The sequence below is a fragment of the Scomber japonicus genome, chromosome 17, assembly GCF_027409825.1.
Source record: "Scomber japonicus isolate fScoJap1 chromosome 17, fScoJap1.pri, whole genome shotgun sequence".
Taxonomy (NCBI): Eukaryota; Metazoa; Chordata; class Actinopteri; order Scombriformes; family Scombridae; genus Scomber; species Scomber japonicus.
In genome coordinates this window covers 24,192,571-24,215,534 of record NC_070594.1, presented here as the reverse complement: position 1 = coordinate 24,215,534, position 22,964 = coordinate 24,192,571, and the positions used below count along the sequence as shown (strand labels likewise).

Here is a 22,964-nt window from a genome sequence, read left to right as displayed (position 1 = left end):
ATTGTAATTCGTGGCTAATTAAATTTATAAATAATGTCCACGTCATAATGATCAATTCAACAATAACTCCACTCATGGAAAAGAGGAAAGGATTGGTTTATATAAATATTTCTCCTAATAAGGTCAAAGAAGATTCAGATTCAGATAATTTTATTTTACCCTTAGGTAAATGTGGTTTACAGTAAGTGAGTCCTCTCATGTCATGTTGTTACGCCCACACACAGACAGCACAGGACAAGAACACGCTAGACAAACTGCTCAGACTAAAGATTGATGTTTGTAGCCTATCAATCACAGAATATTCTTAATTTAATCATATTTTTGCCCACAGTAATTCAATTGTTTAATAAAATGACATATAACAGTCACAATTCAAGCACACCTTAAGCATGACATTTAAATATAAAATCAATTGGGGCAATGCAGCACTTAATCTACTGTTCATACCCAAATCTTTACCTGCGACTGAAGCAGTTTTATGGTATGACTAAAACATCATCCAAACATATCAACATTTAACTTGGATGAAGTCAAGACCTCTGGACTATATAAAACACTGTCTTAATCTATTTTTTTAAATGAGTCTAGAAAGAGGTTTAATCTCAGCCTGCTAAAGCTGTTAGTCCATACACTGTAGACACAGATAAGATCAGTAATGTGATACACCCATGTTTAGCTATCTGCCATCTTTAATGAAAAGTTTCACATTATGTTAACATACACAGATCTAAAAAATAAACAAAAACAGGCACAAATGTCTCACAGAGATAAAGAAACAGTTCCTGGAACTGATAATGAGATTGAAAAATTGATACTATTGTATGCTAGATATCAAGCTAGCACCAGGTGAGGGTTAGCTTGGCATAAAGACTGGAAACAGGTGGACTCAGCTATCCTTGCTCTGTCCAAATGTAACAAAATCCACCTAACAACACATCCAAGTTCACTAATAAACCAGTTATTTATTCAATCTACACAAAAAAACTGTTTGCAGTCTTTATGTAATAAGCTAGCCAGCTGTTAGGGTTAGTTCCACATTTATCACACGGACATTAAAGTGAAAGCAAATTTGTTTCTATGCCGACATGCTAAACAACAAACATGGACAGTGGTAAATGGAATGCCAGCATTCCTTTAAACTTGACAAACAACTACGAGTTTCCACCCCAGTACCTAGGAACATACTATATGTCTTAAATTGCTGGCTTTGGGAGCATTTTGAACAAAGCTACACGCTAAACCTTATAACCTTGTAGATTCAATACATCAAGAAGCTGACCTATAAATCAAGATGTGTTACTATTAATACTACAAGGAACAAATGTATACATTCCCAGCTAGCAATTTTTTGTTCTAAAAATGTTCTGAGAATGTTACCTTTAATGTTCTTACAATGTTTTTAGCGGGTAGTTTTATTTAAGTTCTGAGAACGTTATGGAGGAACGTTCTCTAAAAACATTCTAAAAATGATTTGTGATAACATTCTTAAAATTGTTACAAATGAAAACATGACATCACCTTTCAATTTCAGGATTAATGTTTCCTGAGTGAGCACTGGTCAGTGGGATCACTGATAATTTACTTCAAAATAGAATTGGACTACAAACCCAAAAAATGTTTCACAACATGAATTTATTTATTTTCATGAATTTGAACTGGTGTTCAGCACTGGGAGCCTATGGACTGTGGGTGGGGATGAATGAAAACGAAATGGAGTTTCAGCTGAAAAAGCTGTTGAAGTCTCCCGAAGCTGTGAAAAAGCTGTACTGAACAATCACAGGGTGACAGGCATGGCGGGAAGAAACCGGGAATACGCGGATCCATCCGCAGGGAGACCAGGGAAAAAAAAAACGCTCCGACCTCTCTTCTCTCTCCACACGTCCTTTAAGCATATTAACCTGATTTAGACACAATACCACCGCTATTTCATGACAAATTAACGTGAAGACTGTTTTAACATTACATTACAGCTACAATAACGCTACGTTATCAAGCACATGTACATGATATGCTAAGCTAACTAGCAGGCCGCTAACTAACATCACATAATCATGTTTTTACCACTATAACTGTTAGTTACAGAACAGAATAAAAAGTATACACTTAATTACCTTCTTTCTGGTTATGAAACGAGTTATTATCAGGACCAACGGGTAGTCGACCTTCCAGATAAAACTCATAAAACTCTCCGTTACACTCTGCTCTTCTCTCCCTTCACCACAACAGTACATCTGCGCAGCAAAACACACTACCTTGACCTGCGCCACATGTCCCGCCCCTTTTTTTGGTGAAACGACTTAGATTGGCTGTTAATTTGATAATGACCCAATAACAACACAAAAACAGATTGATTGACATTAAGGTGGTGACAGGTTAGGTTGCACGGCTGATTTTAGATGCAAAAAAATAGCTTTTTTCTCCACAATGGATTTTAAAGGAACATAGCTCAATTCTTTTTAACAATATTTAACATTTTAAGCTGTACATATATTTATGCATTTTAACACATATTTTAACCAGTTTTTAATCTTATGAAATGTATTAATGCTACAACTATTTATGCTGTTATTTATTTTATGCACTGATTTTAGACAGGGCTACACGTGTATACCAAAACATTTGTAATTGCACCACTTCTGGGAGAAATGGTGAATTTTCTGGAGAAGTTCCAGGGGTGCCACTACTTTCATCCATGACTGTAGTTCTGCCTAAACACACAGATTCACTTTACATTTATGTTTGTATTGTATAATCATCAACTTACGAACTACAACTGGGTATAATTTCACGTCCATGAATTTTTTCCCCATAACCTGAAGTATCAACAACATCCTCAAAACATTTTTAGAATATTATTTTGAAAATGTTCTTTGTGTGACATCATATAATATTGTTGGAACATTTTATTGATAACATTCTGTAATCTGTTACCTACACTTTGTTCCTAAAATATCTTCAGAATGCCATAGATAAAATGTTCTTCCTATGTTTCTAAATGACAATCAATAACATTGTGAAAACACTTGTGAAATATTGCTTTAAGAATGTTCCTTCCTAATTTTTGTAGAACATTGTAAGAATGTTTTATAAATAACATATTGCAATCAGAGGCCCTAATAACATACTGAAAATGTTTTTCAATTTTTTTTTTGAGAATGTCTTTCCTTTGTTTTTGTGGAACATTGTGATAATGTTTTATAGGGGAACATTCAATAATTGTACAACACAATTGTAACACAAACATCCTCCAAACATCCCTAAAATGTTACATCTAAAACATTCTATCTTTGTTAACATTTAACAATACAGGAACATTATTTGAAATAATAAACATCATTATGATGTTCTTTGAATATTAGATAAAAACATTTTCTATAAAACATAAACAGAACCTGTAGGGAATGTTTGCCAATGGTGTGGGAATGTTCCCTGCTAGCTGGATTACACCTGATTGTTCTGATATGATATGAGATATTATTGTGTTGATTTCCCCTCTAGTCAGGATGGCGTTACTAAAGGCAGTAGGGTTCATGATTGTCCTTCTGGCTGTGTACTACAGTCTGGAAAAGCAGGGGTACCGAGAATCGCTTAATATGTTCTTTGAGGTAAGAATAAGAGTTTATACCATGAGATTTGACAGCATCACTAAACATATTAAAGACCTTTTGTAGTATGACTGATCAATAGTAAATTCATATATAGTTACAGTTGCTCTATGTAGGTGGCAATGGGCTTTACTGTGAAAATATTGTCTTTGATGAAGTTAATTATGACAAACTAAAATTTAACTAATCAGATACAATTATTTTTCCAGGAATGGATGGATACAAAACTGTCACACGCCAGAGAAAAAAGAGCGAGTGAGTAACATTTTGAAAGTATCAAAAGATAGTATGAACTTTATCAGTGAGTAGCTTATTGCTGAAGATCCCCTATTCACCTAATATGTTTTTGCACACTAAAACAAAATCAGAAAATGAATATGCAGAAAGAAGAATGTCAGACTCTGTGCATATATCATTCACAATGAAGCTTAAATTGATGAACAAGAAGCAACAAGAAGAATTTGTCCTTTTTTGCCACTGAAGTATGAACTATCCATTCATTATACTGAGTTTGTCTGTTTTATCTGTTCACAGCTATCATAAATCAGACTGACTTTGTAATCGAAGTTATTGTATATCTCTCTGACCCTGACCAACTCAAAACGGTTTTGGACACATTGAAACCTCCATTACAAATCAGTGGCTCATCTGTAATAACCAACATTACGGCCACAACAGGTAGGATGTCCTTCCACTTTGGTGCCATATTGCTTGCCACTATCAAATATATCTTATTCTTAATGGTAAACATGTCATTGAATATCAACGATGTGTGCTGCTGTTTGTTCGTACAGTGTGTTCACCAGAGGAAGGTGGATACCAGTGCAGATGTGAGGAGAACTTTGCTTGGTCATATGACAACTGCATTAGCCAAGAACACTGTGATGCCATCATTGGTAACACATGTGGATGCATTAAAAAACAACCAAATGATGGCCAGTACTGTCAGCTAAACACCAGTCAACCAGGTAGGCTTAAGCAGTGTTCTCAGCACAATCAGAAGAGATGATGACTCACTTTACATTTTTTTTATCATGCACTGGGTTAGGGTTAGGGTTAAGGAAAAAACATACATGTGGAATTCAGTGTTCATTCTTTGTGACATACTTTTTTTTGGTACTTTATACTTCTGCTACATACAACTGTAGTAATAGTTACTTACACATTCAGATACCTCCATTCCACCATTCATTATTTGTAATCCTGCTACAATAGAGTCTAACTCTATCAGCCAAAGAACTAACTCTATTTAGGTTGAGTTTAAATAGACCAACAATCATAATGACCATGATTTGTGTTATTTTAAAAATATTTTTCTGGATACTGTTAGTGGACTTAATGTTGCCTATAAATCAGGAACATTTATGAGTAAGTGTGTATTGTCTTCTATCAGGTATTTTAGGGCTATTGCCTCTTTTGGTCATCAAATCCCCTCCAATACTCTGTTTGTGTCTATTTCATCAAGGAAAAGCATTGTAGTGTGAAGATTTAGATTTATTTTTGCTTAAATAAGTGGCCTCCAGTGTTCCTCCATTCTTCCATTTTCAATCTTCCAATTTTTGGTAAGAGGGTGAAAGAGACGCTAACTGACTTTGGCGCTTACAGGCAAGGCATGGAAGTAATTGCTACTATAATCATGTAACAAGGAACCAGTGACAATCAAGTAAATACTCCCTCATGTTCTTTGGCATGAACTGTAATAGCTGCTTTTTGGTATGAGGAAAATCAAGTTTTGCCTTGCATGAATAAAGTACAAGAGATTTGTTAGCTGTAGTGTTAAAAAAAAAAGAACATATAAGAGACATTTAAAAACACCTACTGTTAAGTTCTGGGAGTTATTTTCTATAGAAAAACTGCATTTAATATCCTCCATGGTTTTGCAATTATATACTGTGTGTAATTGAAAATATAATAATGCTTTTTTTCTTTGTTTTTTTTACAGCACCAACATCCCCTACAACAACAATTGGTATGACATATGAACATATTGAAGATAATATTGTAGTATGACTGATCAATAGTAAATGCATATGTTGAGTTGTTCTATGTAGATGGCAATGGGGCTTACTGTGAAAACACTAGCAATGTGTTTGATGTGGCTAATTATGAAAAGTGGTGAAATCGAACTAATCCGATTTTTTTCTTTTCTTTTTTTCAGTGACAACAACACCCTCACTCCCTCCGCCAGGTATGACACATGAACTTTATAGCTATTTCAGTGGTTTGAAATATACACTTTGCTGAAGGCTCACACATCCTCCAGCCACAGATTGCACATAGACCATGGACATTTCCATTTCAAGCACCAACCAAAAAAGTTAACCAAAAAGTTACAATTCATGTCATAATGACTGCAGTTGATGAAAAAGTGTTGTGAATATGTTTCTATGATGATAACATACTTTCCTCTTCGCCCCACAGAACCTGTGGAATTAGATTTATCCCTTGAATTGCGCATCCCAGTCGCCAGTGTGCCATCAAATTTCATTGATCTGTTCAGGAACTTCCTAATAAATTTGGACTATCCACAACTCATCACTAAGTCTTTAAGTGTAATAAGCGTAAATTTTACCACAGGTAAGAATTACTGTACATTTGTATGGCTGATTCAGTGCTGTTTTATAGAATAGTGTATAATCTGACAACTTTCTTTAAAGGCTGCTATCCAAACTCCACCGGAGGACTGTTCTGTCAGTGTGAGGAGCAGTATGGTTGGTCATGTGACCAGTGTACCACCTACGGCACATGCAGCAATACCACCAGTGCAACCTGTAGCTGCATAAATAGCCTTCCTTCTAATGATCAGTTCTGTCAACCACTCACAAGTAAGGATAGAGAGTGTTCAGCTGTTCCTTTGAAAGTATTGAAAAGTGACAAATGAGGCTAAAACAGTATATAAGTATATCTGATGTTGATTATTATCTATATGATACAGTTTTATATGGAAAAAAGTGGTATCAAAATGGAATCTTCAATTTCTCCGCAGGTATCACGCCATGTCCACCACCTGATGGTATGGGAAAAAGTTTGCCTGTATTTTTTCTGGTAACAGAAGATACTTGAGGTCTGTTTCAGGAAGCAAGGAGTCTATCTCTGAACTCTGAGTTGATGAAGTTCTAGATGGGAAAATCTGAGTTTTAGGATCCAGAACAGCTAATCAGAGTCAGTTCAATCAACCCTGACTATGTTTACTGTGGGATAAAGGTGTGCATGGTGAATTAAAAAAACCCCATCATTAATAGCGTTTCATCACCACAATTCATTCATGTTACCTATGACTGTAACCTCACTATCTGATCCAGTAGCCTAACAATGAGTGCAGTTGTTTGCAGTTGAAGTTAGAACTGAGCGTACATCTTAAGTTTGCAGTATTTTAAATCCAGTATCTTGAGTCATCTTAGCTCCCCTGTTGTCTTCCTATCGACCATGCAACTTTTGTCCTCCGGGGTCAAAATTGACCCTGTTTGGTTTGACTGTTTATAAAACAAGGTATACATTTTTACCCAATTCTGTGTTAGACCTTTCTAGCCAACTTCATTCCAACTTATTACCACATGTTTTACACATATATGGAAATTAAAGTCAATTTGAGTTAATGCCTGTCGTCCTCCTGGGTTAAAATCCAACCAGGATAAATCTCCCTCATGATCTGCTAACTAATGCATTCCAAGTATGCACTTTAGTATTGACTCTAACAATGAAGGAAATGAAAGTGCTTGTTTGACAGCTGCGTCAGACTCTGTGGGATAGAGGAAGCAGATAGAAACTCAGAGTTTATCAAAGAATACTTATAATAATAATAAACTTCATGTTTATATAGCACTTAACAATTTTGAAAACAATTTTATCAATCAATCAACCTTCACAGAGAAAATACTCAGTTCAATACAAATTCAAAGTTTAATGCAATCAAGAAATAGAACCATAAAGGTAAGACTAAGAATAAAAGCATGAAACAAAAAGAAAAACACAATTTTTTTGAAAATTGAGTTTTTAGGTTGTCTGATTTACAATGAAAGATTATTCCACTATTGTGGAGTCCTTACAGCAAATGCCTTACTACCCCTTATCTTAAGCATTGGCCTGGGGTTTGAGAGCAGTGGCTGGTCGGCAGGTCAAAGAAAACCTGCCAGAGTTGAAATTATGTCTAAACCTGGAACGGATTCCCACATTCACTCAACTTGCTTTCTGGAATAGACCCGTGTTGGGAAAATAAAAAAGCATTCATTTACCTAAAAGAGCATTTAATGATTTCTATATTTTTATAGCAACAACAACACCAATGCCAACAACAACAACAATGCCAACAACACCAATGACAACAACACCAATGACAACAACAACAACAATGACAACAACACCAATGACAACAACAACAACAATGACAACAACACCAATGACAACAACACCAATGACAACAACACCAATGACAACAACAACACCAATGACAACAACACCAATGACAACAACAACACCAATGACAACAACACCAATGACAACAACAACACCAATGACAACAACACCAATGACAACAACAACACCAATGACAACAACACCAATGACCACCATGAAAACGACACCATTGATTACAACACCACCAATTATGACAACAACGCCAATGGACACAACAACAACAACAACAACAACAACAACAGCAACAACAACAACAACAACAACAACAACAGAGGGTATCACACATTACATGTAGAGTATCAAGTTGTGTATTTCTTGTGATGCTGCTTCTTTGTGATAACAACTGTCTCTGTTGTAGAGAGGAGCTTTTCATTCACCATGGACTTGGATTTTGTACCTGAATATAATGTTCCAACAAACCAAGTTAACATAAACATCAGAAAGGCTGTAAGTCTTAATGTGTCTTCTGTCTGTGTCATTCAGTTTTATCACAGCATTGATGCAATGAATGTATTTAATATTTGATTTAATTGTGCAGCCTATGTAAAGTAGACTATGTTCTGTCTCTAACAGGTTCAAGAACAATGTACTGAACACATTTCAGGTTTCAAATCAGTAACACGACTTAATTTAAGGTAAGCTGATTCTTTTGACTTTACTCTCCTTAAATCCATTTTGGGAATTACATAATTTTCTACTGACAGCTTGACAGTTTTTGAAGTTGGCAGTACACTATATTAGCATAGTGTCAAAGTAATCATTATTATTATTATTATTATTATTATTATTGATAAATAGGTAAAGATTTAGTAGATTTGCTTCACTCACCAACCAGAAAGACAATGGTAATCTATTGAGCGGCTGGTGGAATTTCAACATTCATAAGCCATTTGGTCACTGGACAAAAAAGTGAATTTAGAACCCCCATTTATTTTGAGTAACAGATCTTAACTGAACATAAACCAGTAATCATACAGTATTCAAAACTCGTCTGTATGTAAGTCGTTAACGTCATGTTTCCAGAGCATATATAATGTGGTCTTAAATGGATAACATGATACCTGCTGGTGGCTCACTGGGATTCATTTCTACATTACAGGAGTGGAAGCACCATCGTTGACTATACTGTCGCAGCATCTGCTTTTAATGATGCAGAAATTAATGCAGTAAAATCAGGGATCTTTGGAGATCTGAGAGAAACATACCCTATGATATTTGACAGTAAGACAATTTTACACATTGAAAATAAAAAAAAAATATATATATATATATATAGACGTATACACTAATGTGTAATAACTGTCCGACCTTTGTGTTCATTTTTTAAAGGCACAGAGCCCTTACGCTTTACACCAACTACAGTTATTTCTGGGGAACAGGTGATTGTGACGTGTGGCCCTCCACCAGAGAATCTCAATCTTTCCAGCTTGACTGCAGTGTGGACACGTGACGGCAACCCAATAACCGAAGATTCTTTACATACCTTTTCAATTAATAATGGAGAGGCCAAGCTAACTGTGTCAAAAGCCTTTGACACTGACAGTGGTAAGAAAAGCTTTGGATCTGTTTCACTGCAGTCAATGGGGGAGTTGTACATTATTTACACATTTACAATGCAAGTGCTGTCAAGGACACTTCCCCTAGTGCTCTAACCTGCATGAATGCAGAACTCTGATTGGCTTGAGGGCAAAATGTTATGGTGCAAAGTCAACACTGTCACTACTTTCAGTGTATAGCCTTACCTAACAATGCCAACAAAATGTATGTGCACATGGTATTTATCACATGATAATGCTGATACTGATAATAGGGAGTAAAACAATTCCTATATCAATATATCGACCACAATAGATCTCACAAATACAAATTATATACATAAACGTTGTTATTAAATGCTTGTGAAAAAGATATGTAATGGAGGCATGATATTTTACAGTTGAACTAACTTTACTGTATAAAATGACATCAGTACACTGAAACGGTAAACTTTACAAGAAATGAATCATTGTGAATAACTATGAATATGAATAAAAACAGAACAAAAACATATGTATGTATATATTAAACTTAAGAAAATGGAACAAATATACATAAAATGTTGTCTCTATAACTATATATTTTTTTTTTAATCAGCGCATATCAGACAACATACTTCAATATCAATATACATGTGATAGGCCAATATTGGCCAATAATATCGGCTGATCAATACATCAGTCAGGCTCTAATTGTGACCAGAAAGATATGGTTTTACTCCACCCAGCTACAGTGAAATATAATTCAGTCTCTCTGAATGAAACTGAAAATTAAAAGTGAAAACTTTAGGTGGCGAGAGGTAGAGAAATGATTTTTCTACTGACAGAAGCCTCATTGAATCATGCAGTGCAGCCTGGAGACTTTTGAACAGAGGGACCAATGACAACAAAAAAGTTTAGACACAAAATACGTACAAAATATTTTAAAGCATTTTCTCTCCACTATATAACAAATGATGTACTAACTGAGCTTGGCACCTAAGGCTGGTGTCATCTCATGTATTTTATACTTAAACTGATGATCACCTTTTATTTCAGGAGTTTATGAATGTAGGCTGAAACAAGGCCAAGTGGCTTTCCGACAGAAATCCAACGGACAATTTACTATCCAAGAAAGACCCTTGATCCAAGTGTCGCCGATCCGAAGCACTATTGAGTGTTCGGTTGGGAAACTGGTGACGGTGACAGTGACGTGCTCTGTCCAAAACCCCTACAGGGTTAAGATTATAGGCACACCTGCAGCAGGTAACCCTGAAAAAAAGCACCAAAAGGCAAATCAACAATTGTTAAATAATTTGTGAAATAATTTAGTTCTGTAATAACTATATGAAAAATTGAATGTATATAAATTATTAAACTATTTCTTCTAATTGGAGTGCTGTTTTATGTTTTTATGTTTAGGCTCAAATAGTGTAGTCCATTCGTTCCCAATCCAAAACTGTCCAAGCTCAGCAATCACATTCACTTGTGAAGAGGAAACCCATGGCCAATTTCAAGGCACTATAAACCTGAAGTTCGCAGAGTGTAAGTACTGATCCAGACATTACAAAACATTTGTTACATTTCACTTTTACATTTTTTTTCCTGTACTGTTTCTGAGATCATAATCTATTTCTTTCTATGCAGCCTTTGATTGTCGCAATGATCCAGTCTTTGGTAATGGAACTGATGGTGATGTGGCTGAAGTTCCCTGCCCCAAAGCAGATGAAGCGGGGGAACTGACAGCCGTTTGTAGTGGAACTGAGGGTAAATGGGTCAATCAACAAAACAACTGCATCCTAAAGGCAGTTCAGGATCTGCTCGATCAGTCTCAGGTGACCTGATTCTCCTGTTTCTGAAACAAAATGTTGGTTTTCTCCTGATCTTAAAAGCATTTAGGGATGAGAGAAATCACAAATTTGCGTGAAAATTATGTAAGATAATCATGATTATTTGTTCAAGGTCCACCTAGAAGTTTTTATTTGTCAGTTATTTTGAACTTTCACACTCAAAATTATTAAACAATAGTTTGTACATGATATATGTGAATCTTTGGTAAGGATGATCATGTTTAATAGTTGTAACATGTAACCATTATAATACATACTGCAAAACGCAAGGCTGTCCATTCAGAACAATTCAGTCAAGTTACTACAGATTTATTTATTAATTTATTACTTTGGCACCATCTAGTGGTAATTTCTGTGTATAATTTAAACATAGGTGGCCTGTGAGTGTCAGTAGGTAATCAAATCTCCCAACAATACGCCAGTCAGTCAGGGTCTAACAACAATTGACCTTCCAGTACACAATCAATAACATTGATTGATTGTAATATAAATTACTATGTTTTTGTAGACATTGACATTGTAGAGATCTATCATTCACTGTGTTTAGAAATGTCACTGTTTTCTGAATCATGAATGCACCTAAAGGATACTGTTCGCCAATGACAGCACATTTGGAGTGGCATAGAATATATTAACATTTGGGAGGATGGACAGTACCAGTCAAACATTTGGACAGATTTTCTGATTGTCCTGAATAACAAAGTGTATCCAAACTTTTGAATATTACTGTATATTTGTTTATATTTATTTCAAATGATTTGTCATTATTTAAACTTACCAGTTGATAATGTATTAGTCCTCATAATGAATTCCAAATTGCATCTGCCAATTACCTAATTTCAGCAGGATTGTTTCATTTTTCAACAACCAAAATCTCATGCTGTTTGAATACATTTAAAAAATAGGATAAATGAATAAAAAACATGCACATAGTAGCTTTAATTTGAACCTTTAATTATTGTGTAATTATAATGCTTTTCTTTTCAATCTCACAGGTCTTGACTAGCCAGTCACTGCCAGGATTCTTGAATCGACTTAGCAGTGTTACTCTCAACTCCACAACAGCTGTAGTTGAATCTGCCAATAACATTAACGCCATTGTTCAAGTACTCGACAATGTAGCAGCAGCGTTAGTATCATCACAAATCATAGTATCTCAAAATTCAATGACGGTATGTGTATTAGTCTGCTGAGATTAACACCTGTCCTAAACAATTCATCTTGATGAAAATATGAACTGCATTTCACAACGTCTAATATCTTCTTTCTTTTTAATTTAGGATGTCCTATTTGCTGTTGGTGTCCTCACCACAAATGAGGCAAAGAGTTCATGGGACGATCTAAACAATAACAGAACCAGTTCAGTAACAAGAAGTGGAGTTGAAAGTGCCAGCTCAACATTATTACGTTCTGTTGAGAATATAACAAACGCCCTTACCAGTGACTCTTTTACCATTAACACACCCTTTATTCTCTTGAACAAAACTGCAGTCACAGGGACGTTCAATGAAGACTTTAATTCTACAGTGGTGGTAGACATACCTGATGGTGGAAGCAATAACATCACAGTCATAACATTTGCCTCAATGGATAACGTACTCCCTCCAAGAGTTGAAAACAATTCAACCATCAAACTCATCAATGGGAGAGTGGTTCTTCTTCAGTCCAGTAACACCATCAATAACGTATCATTCACATTCGATATTATAAATGACACTCTGGGAAAACCTCAGTGTGTCTTCTGGAACTTCAGTCTCTTCGATGGTCTCGGAGGATGGGATGATGAGGGCTGTGAGTTGGTATCCAATGTTAACGAAACTGCCACCTGCAATTGCAACCATCTGACCTCATTCTCTATCCTAATGTCACCCAGCAGTCCAAAAGACCCTGTGTTAGATATTATATCCTACATTGGCGTTGGCATATCCATGGCTTCCTTGGTCATATGCCTCATCATTGAAGCTGTCATATGGAGAAAAATAAGAAGGAACAACACATCGTACTTACGCCACGTGTCTATTGTTAACATTGCAGTGTCTCTCCTGATTGCAAATATTTGGTTTATTATTGGGGCTGCCATTTCAGATGCAGACACAGAAAACCCACCAGCATGCACTGCAGCTACATTTTTTATCCATGTTTTCTACTTAGCCCTGTTCTTCTGGATGTTAGCCTCAGGTCTCCTGTTGTTTTACCGCACAGTCAATGTCTTTGACCACGGTTTGACTAAAAAGTCTATGTTGGCCATTGGATTCTCTCTAGGCTATGGAGCACCCTTAATTATTGCAACTATAACTATAGCTGTAACTGCATCCAAAGATGAATACATCAGAGGAGAGGGGGTCTGTTGGCTCAACTGGGACGAGTCCAAAGCTCTGCTGGCGTTCGTGATCCCTGCGCTGCTAATAGTAGTGATAAACTTCCTGATCTTGATCGTGGTGATTTACAAAATGTTGAGGAGAAGGGCAGTAACTGCACAAGCAGATGACAGGCACGTTCTACTGGTCATTATTAGGAGCTTGGCTGTCCTCACACCATTTTTTGGAATAACTTGGGGACTGGGAGTCGGAATCTTGACCAGCCCAAACAACAAAGGAATCCATATAGCATTTGCATTCTTCAATTCGCTGCAGGTACATACATATGATACAGTAATACAGTAGTTACTAATGTATGTTTTGTATGTTATAGTGTGGAACTTTCAATAATTCAATTGGCTTTTGAACTGTTAGTTTGCTTTGCTTACCTGATGTCACTCTGTGTGTCTTTATAAAGGGTTTCTTCATATTGGTTTTTGGAACGCTACTGGACAAAAAGGTATGTATGTCTATTATTATATAGCAAATGTTTGATATGTGAATTTGCTGATGAACAGCAGAAAGCCAGCAAAGAGTCTCCAGAGTGATAAATGAAACAAATCCTGTGACATTACAGCTACCATCATGATTTTACTGAGATATATATAGATTCTTCATTTAGTATCTCAAACAAAAGAGGTCAAATACAATCCAGAAAGACCATTTTGAATGATCCATTCATTTGTTTAAAGGTTTATCAGACACCAAAACATGATTTATAATTCTATGTCACAGGATTTTAAAAATGAACCATATAATAGCAACAAGCATTTAATCCTCAGGCTTGATGAGGGGAGATCAATAGTAGAATTAAGTGATCTACACATGTAATAGATTATCCAGTACAGTTCAAACTCAGCACACATTTTTTTAAACAAGAATGAAGTACAAGTGATCAATAACTGTACCAGTGTAAACTGCATTAATGTTTTTGTAGAACGCTCTCCTACCCAAGTCAATCTTTCACACCTTTCAGTCATAGTTTCCTGTAATAATCATAACCAGTAATAATAAAATGAAAATGTATTTGAACATGCCACTGTCAGAAGCTGGCTTGATAGCTTGAGTATTGGCATATGTTGCTTAGCCACTGCTTTTCTTTGCAAGACCTGTCCTACTCTACCTCTGATTGATTTACATTAATATTCTTACCTAATTCGGACCAACCTAACCAACCCAAATAATGAACAAAGAGCACTAGCCAATTAGAAGCAGTGTAGGGCAGGTCTTGCTATGAAAAGGAGTGGGACTGGGATCCATAATATTACCTCACTGGGCAATTGCTAATGAAAGTAAATTAGTGGCAGTGGCAGGTTTGGAACCCAAAACAATGGTAACAGTTCCTGCCTCAAATAAATAAAATCATACAAATTTAACCTCTTAAACATGTTTTCTTGAAAACAAATTTATTTATATTTTTGGTGAATTGACTTTTCAGGTGCGGTCAGAACTTACATTCAAGTCAGTAAGCTCCAGTGCAACAAAGGTAAGAACAGTTTTCTTATTCATGTAATTTTTTTGTAAGTAACTCACCAGTCCCTTTTCGAATATTATGGCAATTCATGTTTTCACTTTTATTCTTGATTTTAGACCACCAGTGCTGGAAACTCATCATCAAGTGGATTGGGCTTTTTCCGGAACTGGAGAAGAGGAGGAGGAAGAGGTATAACAACAGTTGAGAAAACAGACAAACAAAGAGGGAAATATCTCAACAATAAGTTGATGGCTTATCATTAAGTTTTGCACAGACATTCCTACATCACAGAGAACAAATTCCAACAACTTTGATAACCCTTTATGGTGTCACCATTTTCATAGGCCTCAGCTTTATGGTTAGTGCTAATCAGTGAATGCATGCTAACACACCAAATCAAACGAGCCCTGATTAAGCATTGTACTTCTGTGACATTATCAACCTCAGGATAGACAATTCTTTGAGAATCAGTGTCAAAACCTGGCACCAACAGTTCAGTTGGACATTTAGTTGTGTTGTTGCTATACTTGAGTTGCTAATGTAGCCTTTAGCCACTAGCCAAGGTCAGGTAACCTCACTGCTTCCATACAAGCGCTGTAAGCAGACTTTGGTCATCACAGTTACTCTGTCAATGCAGTCTGACCGTGCCATTTAAAAGCACAGCCTCTTCTTTTAATATCAGTTGTATTGTTTTGCCACAGACTGAATCATATTGTTTTGTCATTGTTTTTTTCAGATGGTTACAATTTGTCGTCCAATCTCTCCGATACGCCTCACTCCACCAGCACTTGATCTGAGCAGACAGCTCCTGTTCATCAGAATGACAACCAAGCAAAAGCAGGTGTTTCACAAACATAATTATTGCACTTTCTTCATCACCACTATCACAAGTTAAATGTGTGAAGGTGAGATCTAAAGGATATTGAAACACATGAGAAGAGACAGTCTTGATTTGGGACCGTCGGACAAAGCATCAATTCTGTCTTTCCAATACTTTATTTTGTTAAAGCACTGCTAATAACAACAGACAGATGTTTATGAATATTACATGCTGCATGTTTGATGTATAGTATTAGTTGTATTGTAGTAGTAATTGCACTTAACATGTAACTACTTTCTTTCTTTGTTTTTGTTTTTGGCAAAAGTCATGAAGAGCACATGCATAGTATAGTATCTGATGTTTATAGAAAAAAGTGAATGGAACCATGATTAATTACTTGTTTTGACATTTGATACATTGAACTGTATCATTTGCAGGTTTTGTAGTTTATGATATATGTGTGCATATCCACAGTGCCACTGTAAATACTTATTCATGCACTGTAAAACTGAATAAGTTCAACAGACTCAAAACCTTTGTTGTGACTGATTACCTAAAAATGTTTAGCTGTAATGATTTTAAGTAAATATTAAGTGAAAAATGATTTCAGTTTTAACTGTTTCTGTTTATTTTATTTTTAAAAAATATTTATCTGAACTTTTAACGTTTAATTTCTGCCTTCTACATTAAATTGATTTAGTGATGCTTGATGAAGTTCAATTCCACTGACTCATCCTTAACCCCACAGGCTACATTTAATATCACTCTGTCAAACTCTTCACAGCAGCAGCACCACCACACACACTACGTTGTCCTGAATATGATCCTGTCTGCCATCACACACAGATCCAGGATCCAGATTCAATGTGTGTTTGCATTACTACTCATATTTATATATTTATTATGATATGTGTCATGTCATTTAAGTTAGTAAAACAAATGGGGCAAACACTTTAGTCTGTTGAAATATAGAATGAATGTAAAAACATGTCACTGTGCCTAAGACATAACCACGTCAGTGTTTAAAAGAACACTAGCTGGCTGACATAGCTGTGTGTATCATTGTTTCTGTCCTCGTTAGTGTAGTGGACAGTATCTCTGCAGGATGGACTGTACCTATGTGGCACTTTACTAGTCTACCACACACAGGGCAGCCACTGGGAGAAATTTGGGGTTAAGTATCTTGCCCATGGACACTTTGACATGCAGACTGGAGGAAACTGGGTATTGAACCACTGACCTTTCAGTTAGTGGACAACCCGCTCTACCTCCTGAGCCACAGCCGCCCATTACATCAGCTACTTTAAGAGAGCTCTTCAGAGTGAGAGAGTCCCCCTTATCCAAAAAAGAGTCTGTGTGACTCAAAATAATTACATCTAACACTTATAATGAAAATGAAGTCAGATTTTTTTAGATGAATTATTTGGAAGCCTAAGATATTTCATCTCGTAGAATGAAAATAAAACCTTATAGAGAGAAAATACATAGGCTATAACAAACCATTCATTTAAAATGTAGTTATGTAAGTGGAATGACCTCCTCCCTCTTTTGTGACATCTGTGGATTCAATTCAGTCACACAGTGAGTGTGTTTCCTCACAACACAATATATAAAAATAGTAAGATTGGCAGCCATTTTACACCTCCTCAGTTACACCTAAAGTAATTAATAAACAGGGGGGAAAACTGTGGAAAGTCACATCAAGAGAACAGATGCAATAAAATGTTTCACTGTCCTGAATTCAAGTATGTTATCAGCAACCACAATAATCAGTACTTAAATAAATACTAAATGATTGACGTGTCTGATGAGTTATTGGTTCAATTCCTCGTTAGTATAGTGGACAGTATCTCCGCCTGTCACGCGGAAGACCGGGGTGAATCCCCAACGGGGAGAATTTGCTTTTCTACCAGCTGTTCATGATTTACCAACACTAACAAAACCAACATATCAACATCATGCATGAGCCTCGCTGTCAAATGCAGTGAATGATAAACCTTTATTATTCACAAGTAATGTTGCAAATATAAGTACTACTAGTATTACTCTAAATAAAATAATACAATTGTTCTAAATATTACATTTAATCTGAGGTATCATGTCAATTAGGAACCATTTACTTTTTTTAATTAAGTAATTATTAGTATAAGTCACTTAAATACACTGTAGGTGGATCAAATATTAGTTTGTGTCTGCATTGTATGAATTTCTACAAAGTTTATCAGCTGTAAGATTTTATCTATTGTACATAGAGAAAACAAGTTTGTTTCCGCCTGGTTTTGAACCGGGGACCTTTCGCGTGTGAGGCGAACGTGATAACCACTACGGAAACTCTTATAAATGACAAAAGAGCTACAGGACAATTTAGGCCATAAGTACATATGGTTTTATTAAATTCTTCGGGTGAGAACAGTGCCAGGCCATGTTTTTCAACCCAAAGCATAACTTGTATGTTAAGCTGTAAAATGCTACAGCAAAAGATATGCAAAATGACGGTGAGCAAACTGTGTGATGGGGGTCCTCTAACAGGTAGGAGGGGCCCTTTACATGTCTGTGACACGGCCCACTGTCAATCCCTCCATCATCATTATTACAGTCCTATGCTCACATGTGACTACATGGCTGGTCGAATAAAGTGATCGGCATTGGCAGATCACAGTTCTCCTCCTCAGATTAACAGTATATCAGAGAAATGTTCTCATCAGGTGTGTCGTCGCTTCAAAAAAGTTTCCAAAAACAGTTTTCAGTTCATTTGTTTTGACTTCATATCTTTATTTCAAGAAAAGTTTAAGTTATGTCACAGATCTACTAGAATTATGACTCAGTCACTGATACTGATATTAAAGCCAGTCTTATTGTGACATTATATAAGGAGATATATAATACCTGGTCTGCAGTACTAGTCCTGTACAAATTCTAATATTCAACTGTAATGTAACTGTAATGGATTCAATGAATGGAATCAGTACATTATTTTAGTCCTTTTTTATTTTATTTTAAGTTTAAACACATGCATACTTTTTAAGATATATAGTTTCCGTAGTGTAGTGGTTATCACGTTCGCCTAACACGCGAAAGGTCCCCGGTTCGAGACCGGTATTCAGTCAGAGTTAATATGAAAATTGATATGAAAATTAATATGAAATTGAGCAAATAGTCATCATTCATATGCAGCAGCGTGTGACGCTGGTTATACTACTTGAGGAAAAACCATAGACTGTATAAAAGAAAACAGGGCAAGAACACCACTGATCACCTGCTTGCACACAGCTGCACTGTGTGGGATCAAATAAGGGTCAAAAACATTCTGTACTTGTCCAATGATGTTCAAATGTGTAATAAAGTTTTGTGGTGGTAAAAAGATTTTGTGCCCGTGTAAAAACACTTTGTGCATGTGTAACACAGTTTTGAAGGTGTAACAATATTTTGTGCACGTGCACTCTACTACCCATGTGCCACCTACCATCCAATGAAAGAGCAGCCGCGATCTGAGCGCTTAACTTCAGTGGGCACACATCATAATAGTTCCATAGCACACATTATGTGGTAGTTAAGAATTTAAAAATAATTTGATTTTCCAGAAACATAATTTTATTCCTTTTCAGCGTTATGCATTGTGTTCCACTTCTTAACACATCATTTATTTAATTGTTATTTCAACTAGATTGCTAAGGTTATTACTGTGGCGAATATGCAGCCAGAGTGTAAATAATAAATAGGTAATGTGTGTTCTTTGTCTGGGTTGATTATGCGTCGATCTACTAGTAATGCCTCAGGGCTTCAGTAGGGGGAATCGCGCTACTTTTCCTCACTCAATACAGACGAGTGAAGGCAAGAGCAGAGTGTGTGTTTCTTCATCTCTCTTCCCTCACTATTTCCCTGTTTAAAGTAATTACCGTACACAAAGCACTATAAATCTAGTGACACACGTTGTTGATACTTGTCATTTTGACATGGTTGTTCATTGTGAGAGAAAGAGGTGAATTTTGTACTTTTATGTTGTCAAATAGTTTCTGGCTAACTTCGTCACCGTGTAAGCTAGCTACTGTTATTGTCTCGCTTTAGCGCCTGACTGTTCCGCCATTTTCTATATTTGAGCTTGTCACAGAGGTATTTTCTGTAAGATGCTTAAAAATGTTATTTTATTACTGTAACAAGTCAGTTCATGTGTCAGTTAAAAGACATAAGTTAAAAAGGTAAATGTATTTCATGTAAGTTGCAGTCTATGCTGGTTAAAAATATAATTTACATTATTTAGAAAACCATAGAGGATAACTTAGTTGTGGAAACTGTGGTCCTGAGACTGATTTTGTTCATACTGGGAAAATGTGTGAATTTGGTTGTACTGTATATAATTAAGACTCAATACAGACGAGTGAAGGCAAGAGCAGAGTGTGTGTGGTGTTTCTTCATCCCTCTTCCCTCACTACTTTCCCTGTTTAAGGGCACAGGTAAGTTCATTAGGGTAGGCATCTAGAGGTATTGGGTCGGCCATTTCGCGATATAGGGGAAGCAACAATTAAGGTGTTGTGTGAGACAAGAGTCAGTAAACCTGGAATTCCGTTAGCGCTTTTAGCACTTCCGGTCCCTCTTCTAAAACTCAGTACGTTTTTTAATGGGATTTTGATTTTTAAAAACGACGTATTAGTAACGTATTTCTAAAGTAGTGTAACAGTTATTAGCTTTCTGATGCTAACGTTAGCTAACTGCTAGTAGTTGAAAATTAACAAGCTGAACATAGTAGCCAAGTTAACAACTTCACTTTGATCATTTATGTTGGATTTTATGAGCACTGCTGGCAAACAGACATTTGGGGTTTTGTGCAATTGTAAAAATATTGACTAAGACGTGTGTTGCTAGTGTAATGTAGCCAGAGTCTGGTTCATCAACTGTCTCTAAGGTAGCTAATGCTAAGTTTGTTCCTTATAATTGTTGCTGCTCTCTTCATAACTGATAGTTTGATTGTATTAAGGGCAGCAGCATCATGTCTGCTGAGGCAGAGGAGCAGTACCAGTAGAGGAGCCGGTGTGAGCTGCTCAGATGAAGAGTAGGAGAGAAGACACAGAGGTTTGTATCCAGCGCTGCAGGTGTCAAACACAGTCACGGGGGAGAGATTTGGACTGGAGTATGTGGAGCCAGGCTGTCGTCCTGTTGTTTTAAATTGGGACAAGCACAAGACACAGGATAGCATCCCAGCTGCTGCAGCCATAGAGACACAGCTGCAGCCCTCTGGCCAGGAGGAAGTGCTTCAATGCCCTGCTGCTGCAGGGGCCCAGGGCACGGACTCTCAGGTAATCCAGACTGATCTCTCAGTGTCATTAACTCGCTGACCAATAGACTGACTCACTAAATCACTTTATTTGATTCTGTATTTCAGAAGAGCAGCGTCACTGTCCAGGACAGTCCACTTCAACCAGTGTTGATCCTGTCTTCCCAGCCGTGCTCTGCAGCAGTTTCACAGTCCCAGCCTCCCTTGACACCAGTGCCTGCCAAAGCCCAGTCTCAGGTCTTCATGAATCAGGTCACTCAAATTAAAGCCCATCTACCACCCCTCATACAAACTTCACAGTTTAAAACAGGCTTGGTCACTTTGGTTGGAATTAATATCATGATAATCATATTAATATTGTTTTCCATTATCAATATTTAAAACAATGTAGCTTGTGCACACACAATGTAAAATAATTTTAAAAAATCTTATTAATGTTCAATAAATTGAGTTAATATGTTATTTGAAACAACTCTTCACACTTGCCAATTATACAATGTGGAACTTGGAAGCTTTTAAATAAATCATCAAATTACTTTTCCTCTTAAATTCAACATTAAACACTATAATAATCATATGCTTTATTTTTCACACCTGCCAGATGTAGCACCGCTGCCTATTTCTTCTTCTCCTTGGGCCATCCGCACTGGACCCATCAAGACAGGGGGCCTTATTCAAGTGCTGGACCACAGCCGGTGGACAGATTCCATGAGAGCAGCCATCGATGGTCTTCTGATTACGCACCACGGATCTAAAGATCTTTTCAAGCGGGTGGATGCAGACTATGCTGCCATGGTGCAGAGGGCATGCACCGACCCCAACAGTCTCCTTCATCCCACCACATGCCAGCATATCTCCAGATATGTGAAGCATCTGGCAAAATTAAAAAACACCAGCTCTTCTCTGAACACCAGCCCAGAGAAAGTTTTGGAGACACAGCAGCTGTGGCAGAGTTTGACCTCAGGCAGCCATACAGTCAGTGTGCCTGTCACAACCCTCCCTCCTGCAGCTTTCAACCCTCCTGCTGTGGCTCCCCCTCAGGAGGAGTCACTGACCCGGGCCACAGTGGAGAAGATTGTGACAGAGATCCTGAGCAAACAGCAGCAACCACAGCAGCAACAACCACAGACAAAAAAAATGACCAGGAACTGTTTAGCCTGTGGTCAGCCCAAGTCTCGGTATCTGGGTGATGGCTCTTCCATTCATTTTTTTTTATCAAACTAAAACTGTTAAGTATTTTTACTGCTCCACAAAGGTTTTTAACACCTATGCAGTTGAAGGCCTCACAAACCCCAGGATGCCTTTTGATGAGTTTACTTCCTCTCCTTTTTTTGAGCGGGAGCTAGAGGCTGCCAGACAGAGGGGGGCAGAGTGGAAGAAGGTGGCAGAGGAGAGGGCAAAGAGGAAGTCAGAAGTGCAGCTGCCAACAGGCCGCCTGTGCAGGTCCTGTCACCAGTCACTGAAGCAGGGTCCCAACAGCCCACACATTCATACCAGCTTCCCCGGAGTGTCAAGGAAATATATCTACTGCCCTTCCAGAGTGTTGTCCCTATACAAAGCACAAGGCATGGTCAAGGAGATGACCTGGATGGGGTTCCAACAGTCTGCCTTTTATAAGGCTGAAAGGGACAGATGGGTTGCAGAGAGAGGGAAGTGACCACC

The 22,964-nt window shown here is 37.1% G+C and overlaps 1 protein-coding gene and 1 long non-coding RNA gene across 2 annotated transcripts; both read left to right on the top strand.

Annotated features, from left to right (window-relative positions):
• Nucleotides 1-3,571: 3,571 nt before the first annotated feature.
• LOC128377584 (uncharacterized) lies at nt 3,572-4,204 on the top strand. The gene is made up of 3 exons (XR_008323321.1): nt 3,572-3,605; nt 3,815-3,860; nt 4,140-4,204. It is a non-coding gene; the product is annotated as an uncharacterized LOC128377584 (long non-coding RNA).
• Nucleotides 4,205-5,995: 1,791 nt separating this feature from the next.
• On the top strand, nt 5,996-22,959 carry LOC128376875 (adhesion G protein-coupled receptor F5-like). The gene is made up of 14 exons (XM_053336730.1): nt 5,996-6,182; nt 6,263-6,430; nt 6,592-6,618; nt 9,348-9,563; nt 10,592-10,798; nt 10,955-11,077; nt 11,180-11,367; nt 12,378-12,554; nt 12,663-14,015; nt 14,158-14,199; nt 15,178-15,225; nt 15,330-15,402; nt 21,904-22,379; nt 22,558-22,959. Exons 1-14 carry the CDS (start codon nt 5,996-5,998, stop codon nt 22,957-22,959), a joined length of 3,687 nt encoding a protein of 1,228 aa, XP_053192705.1.
• Nucleotides 22,960-22,964: the final 5 nt, after the last annotated feature.

Coding starts and splice junctions, on each gene's coding strand:
- LOC128376875 (XM_053336730.1), top strand. CDS start 5,996: ATGATAACATACTTTCCTCTTCGCCCCACAGAACCTGTGGAATTAGAT. Junction 6,619..9,347: donor GCCATGTCCACCACCTGATG/GTATGGGAAAAA, acceptor CATTTTTTAAAG/GCACAGAGCCCTTACGCTTT. Junction 15,226..15,329: donor TAAGCTCCAGTGCAACAAAG/GTAAGAACAGTT, acceptor TCTTGATTTTAG/ACCACCAGTGCTGGAAACTC.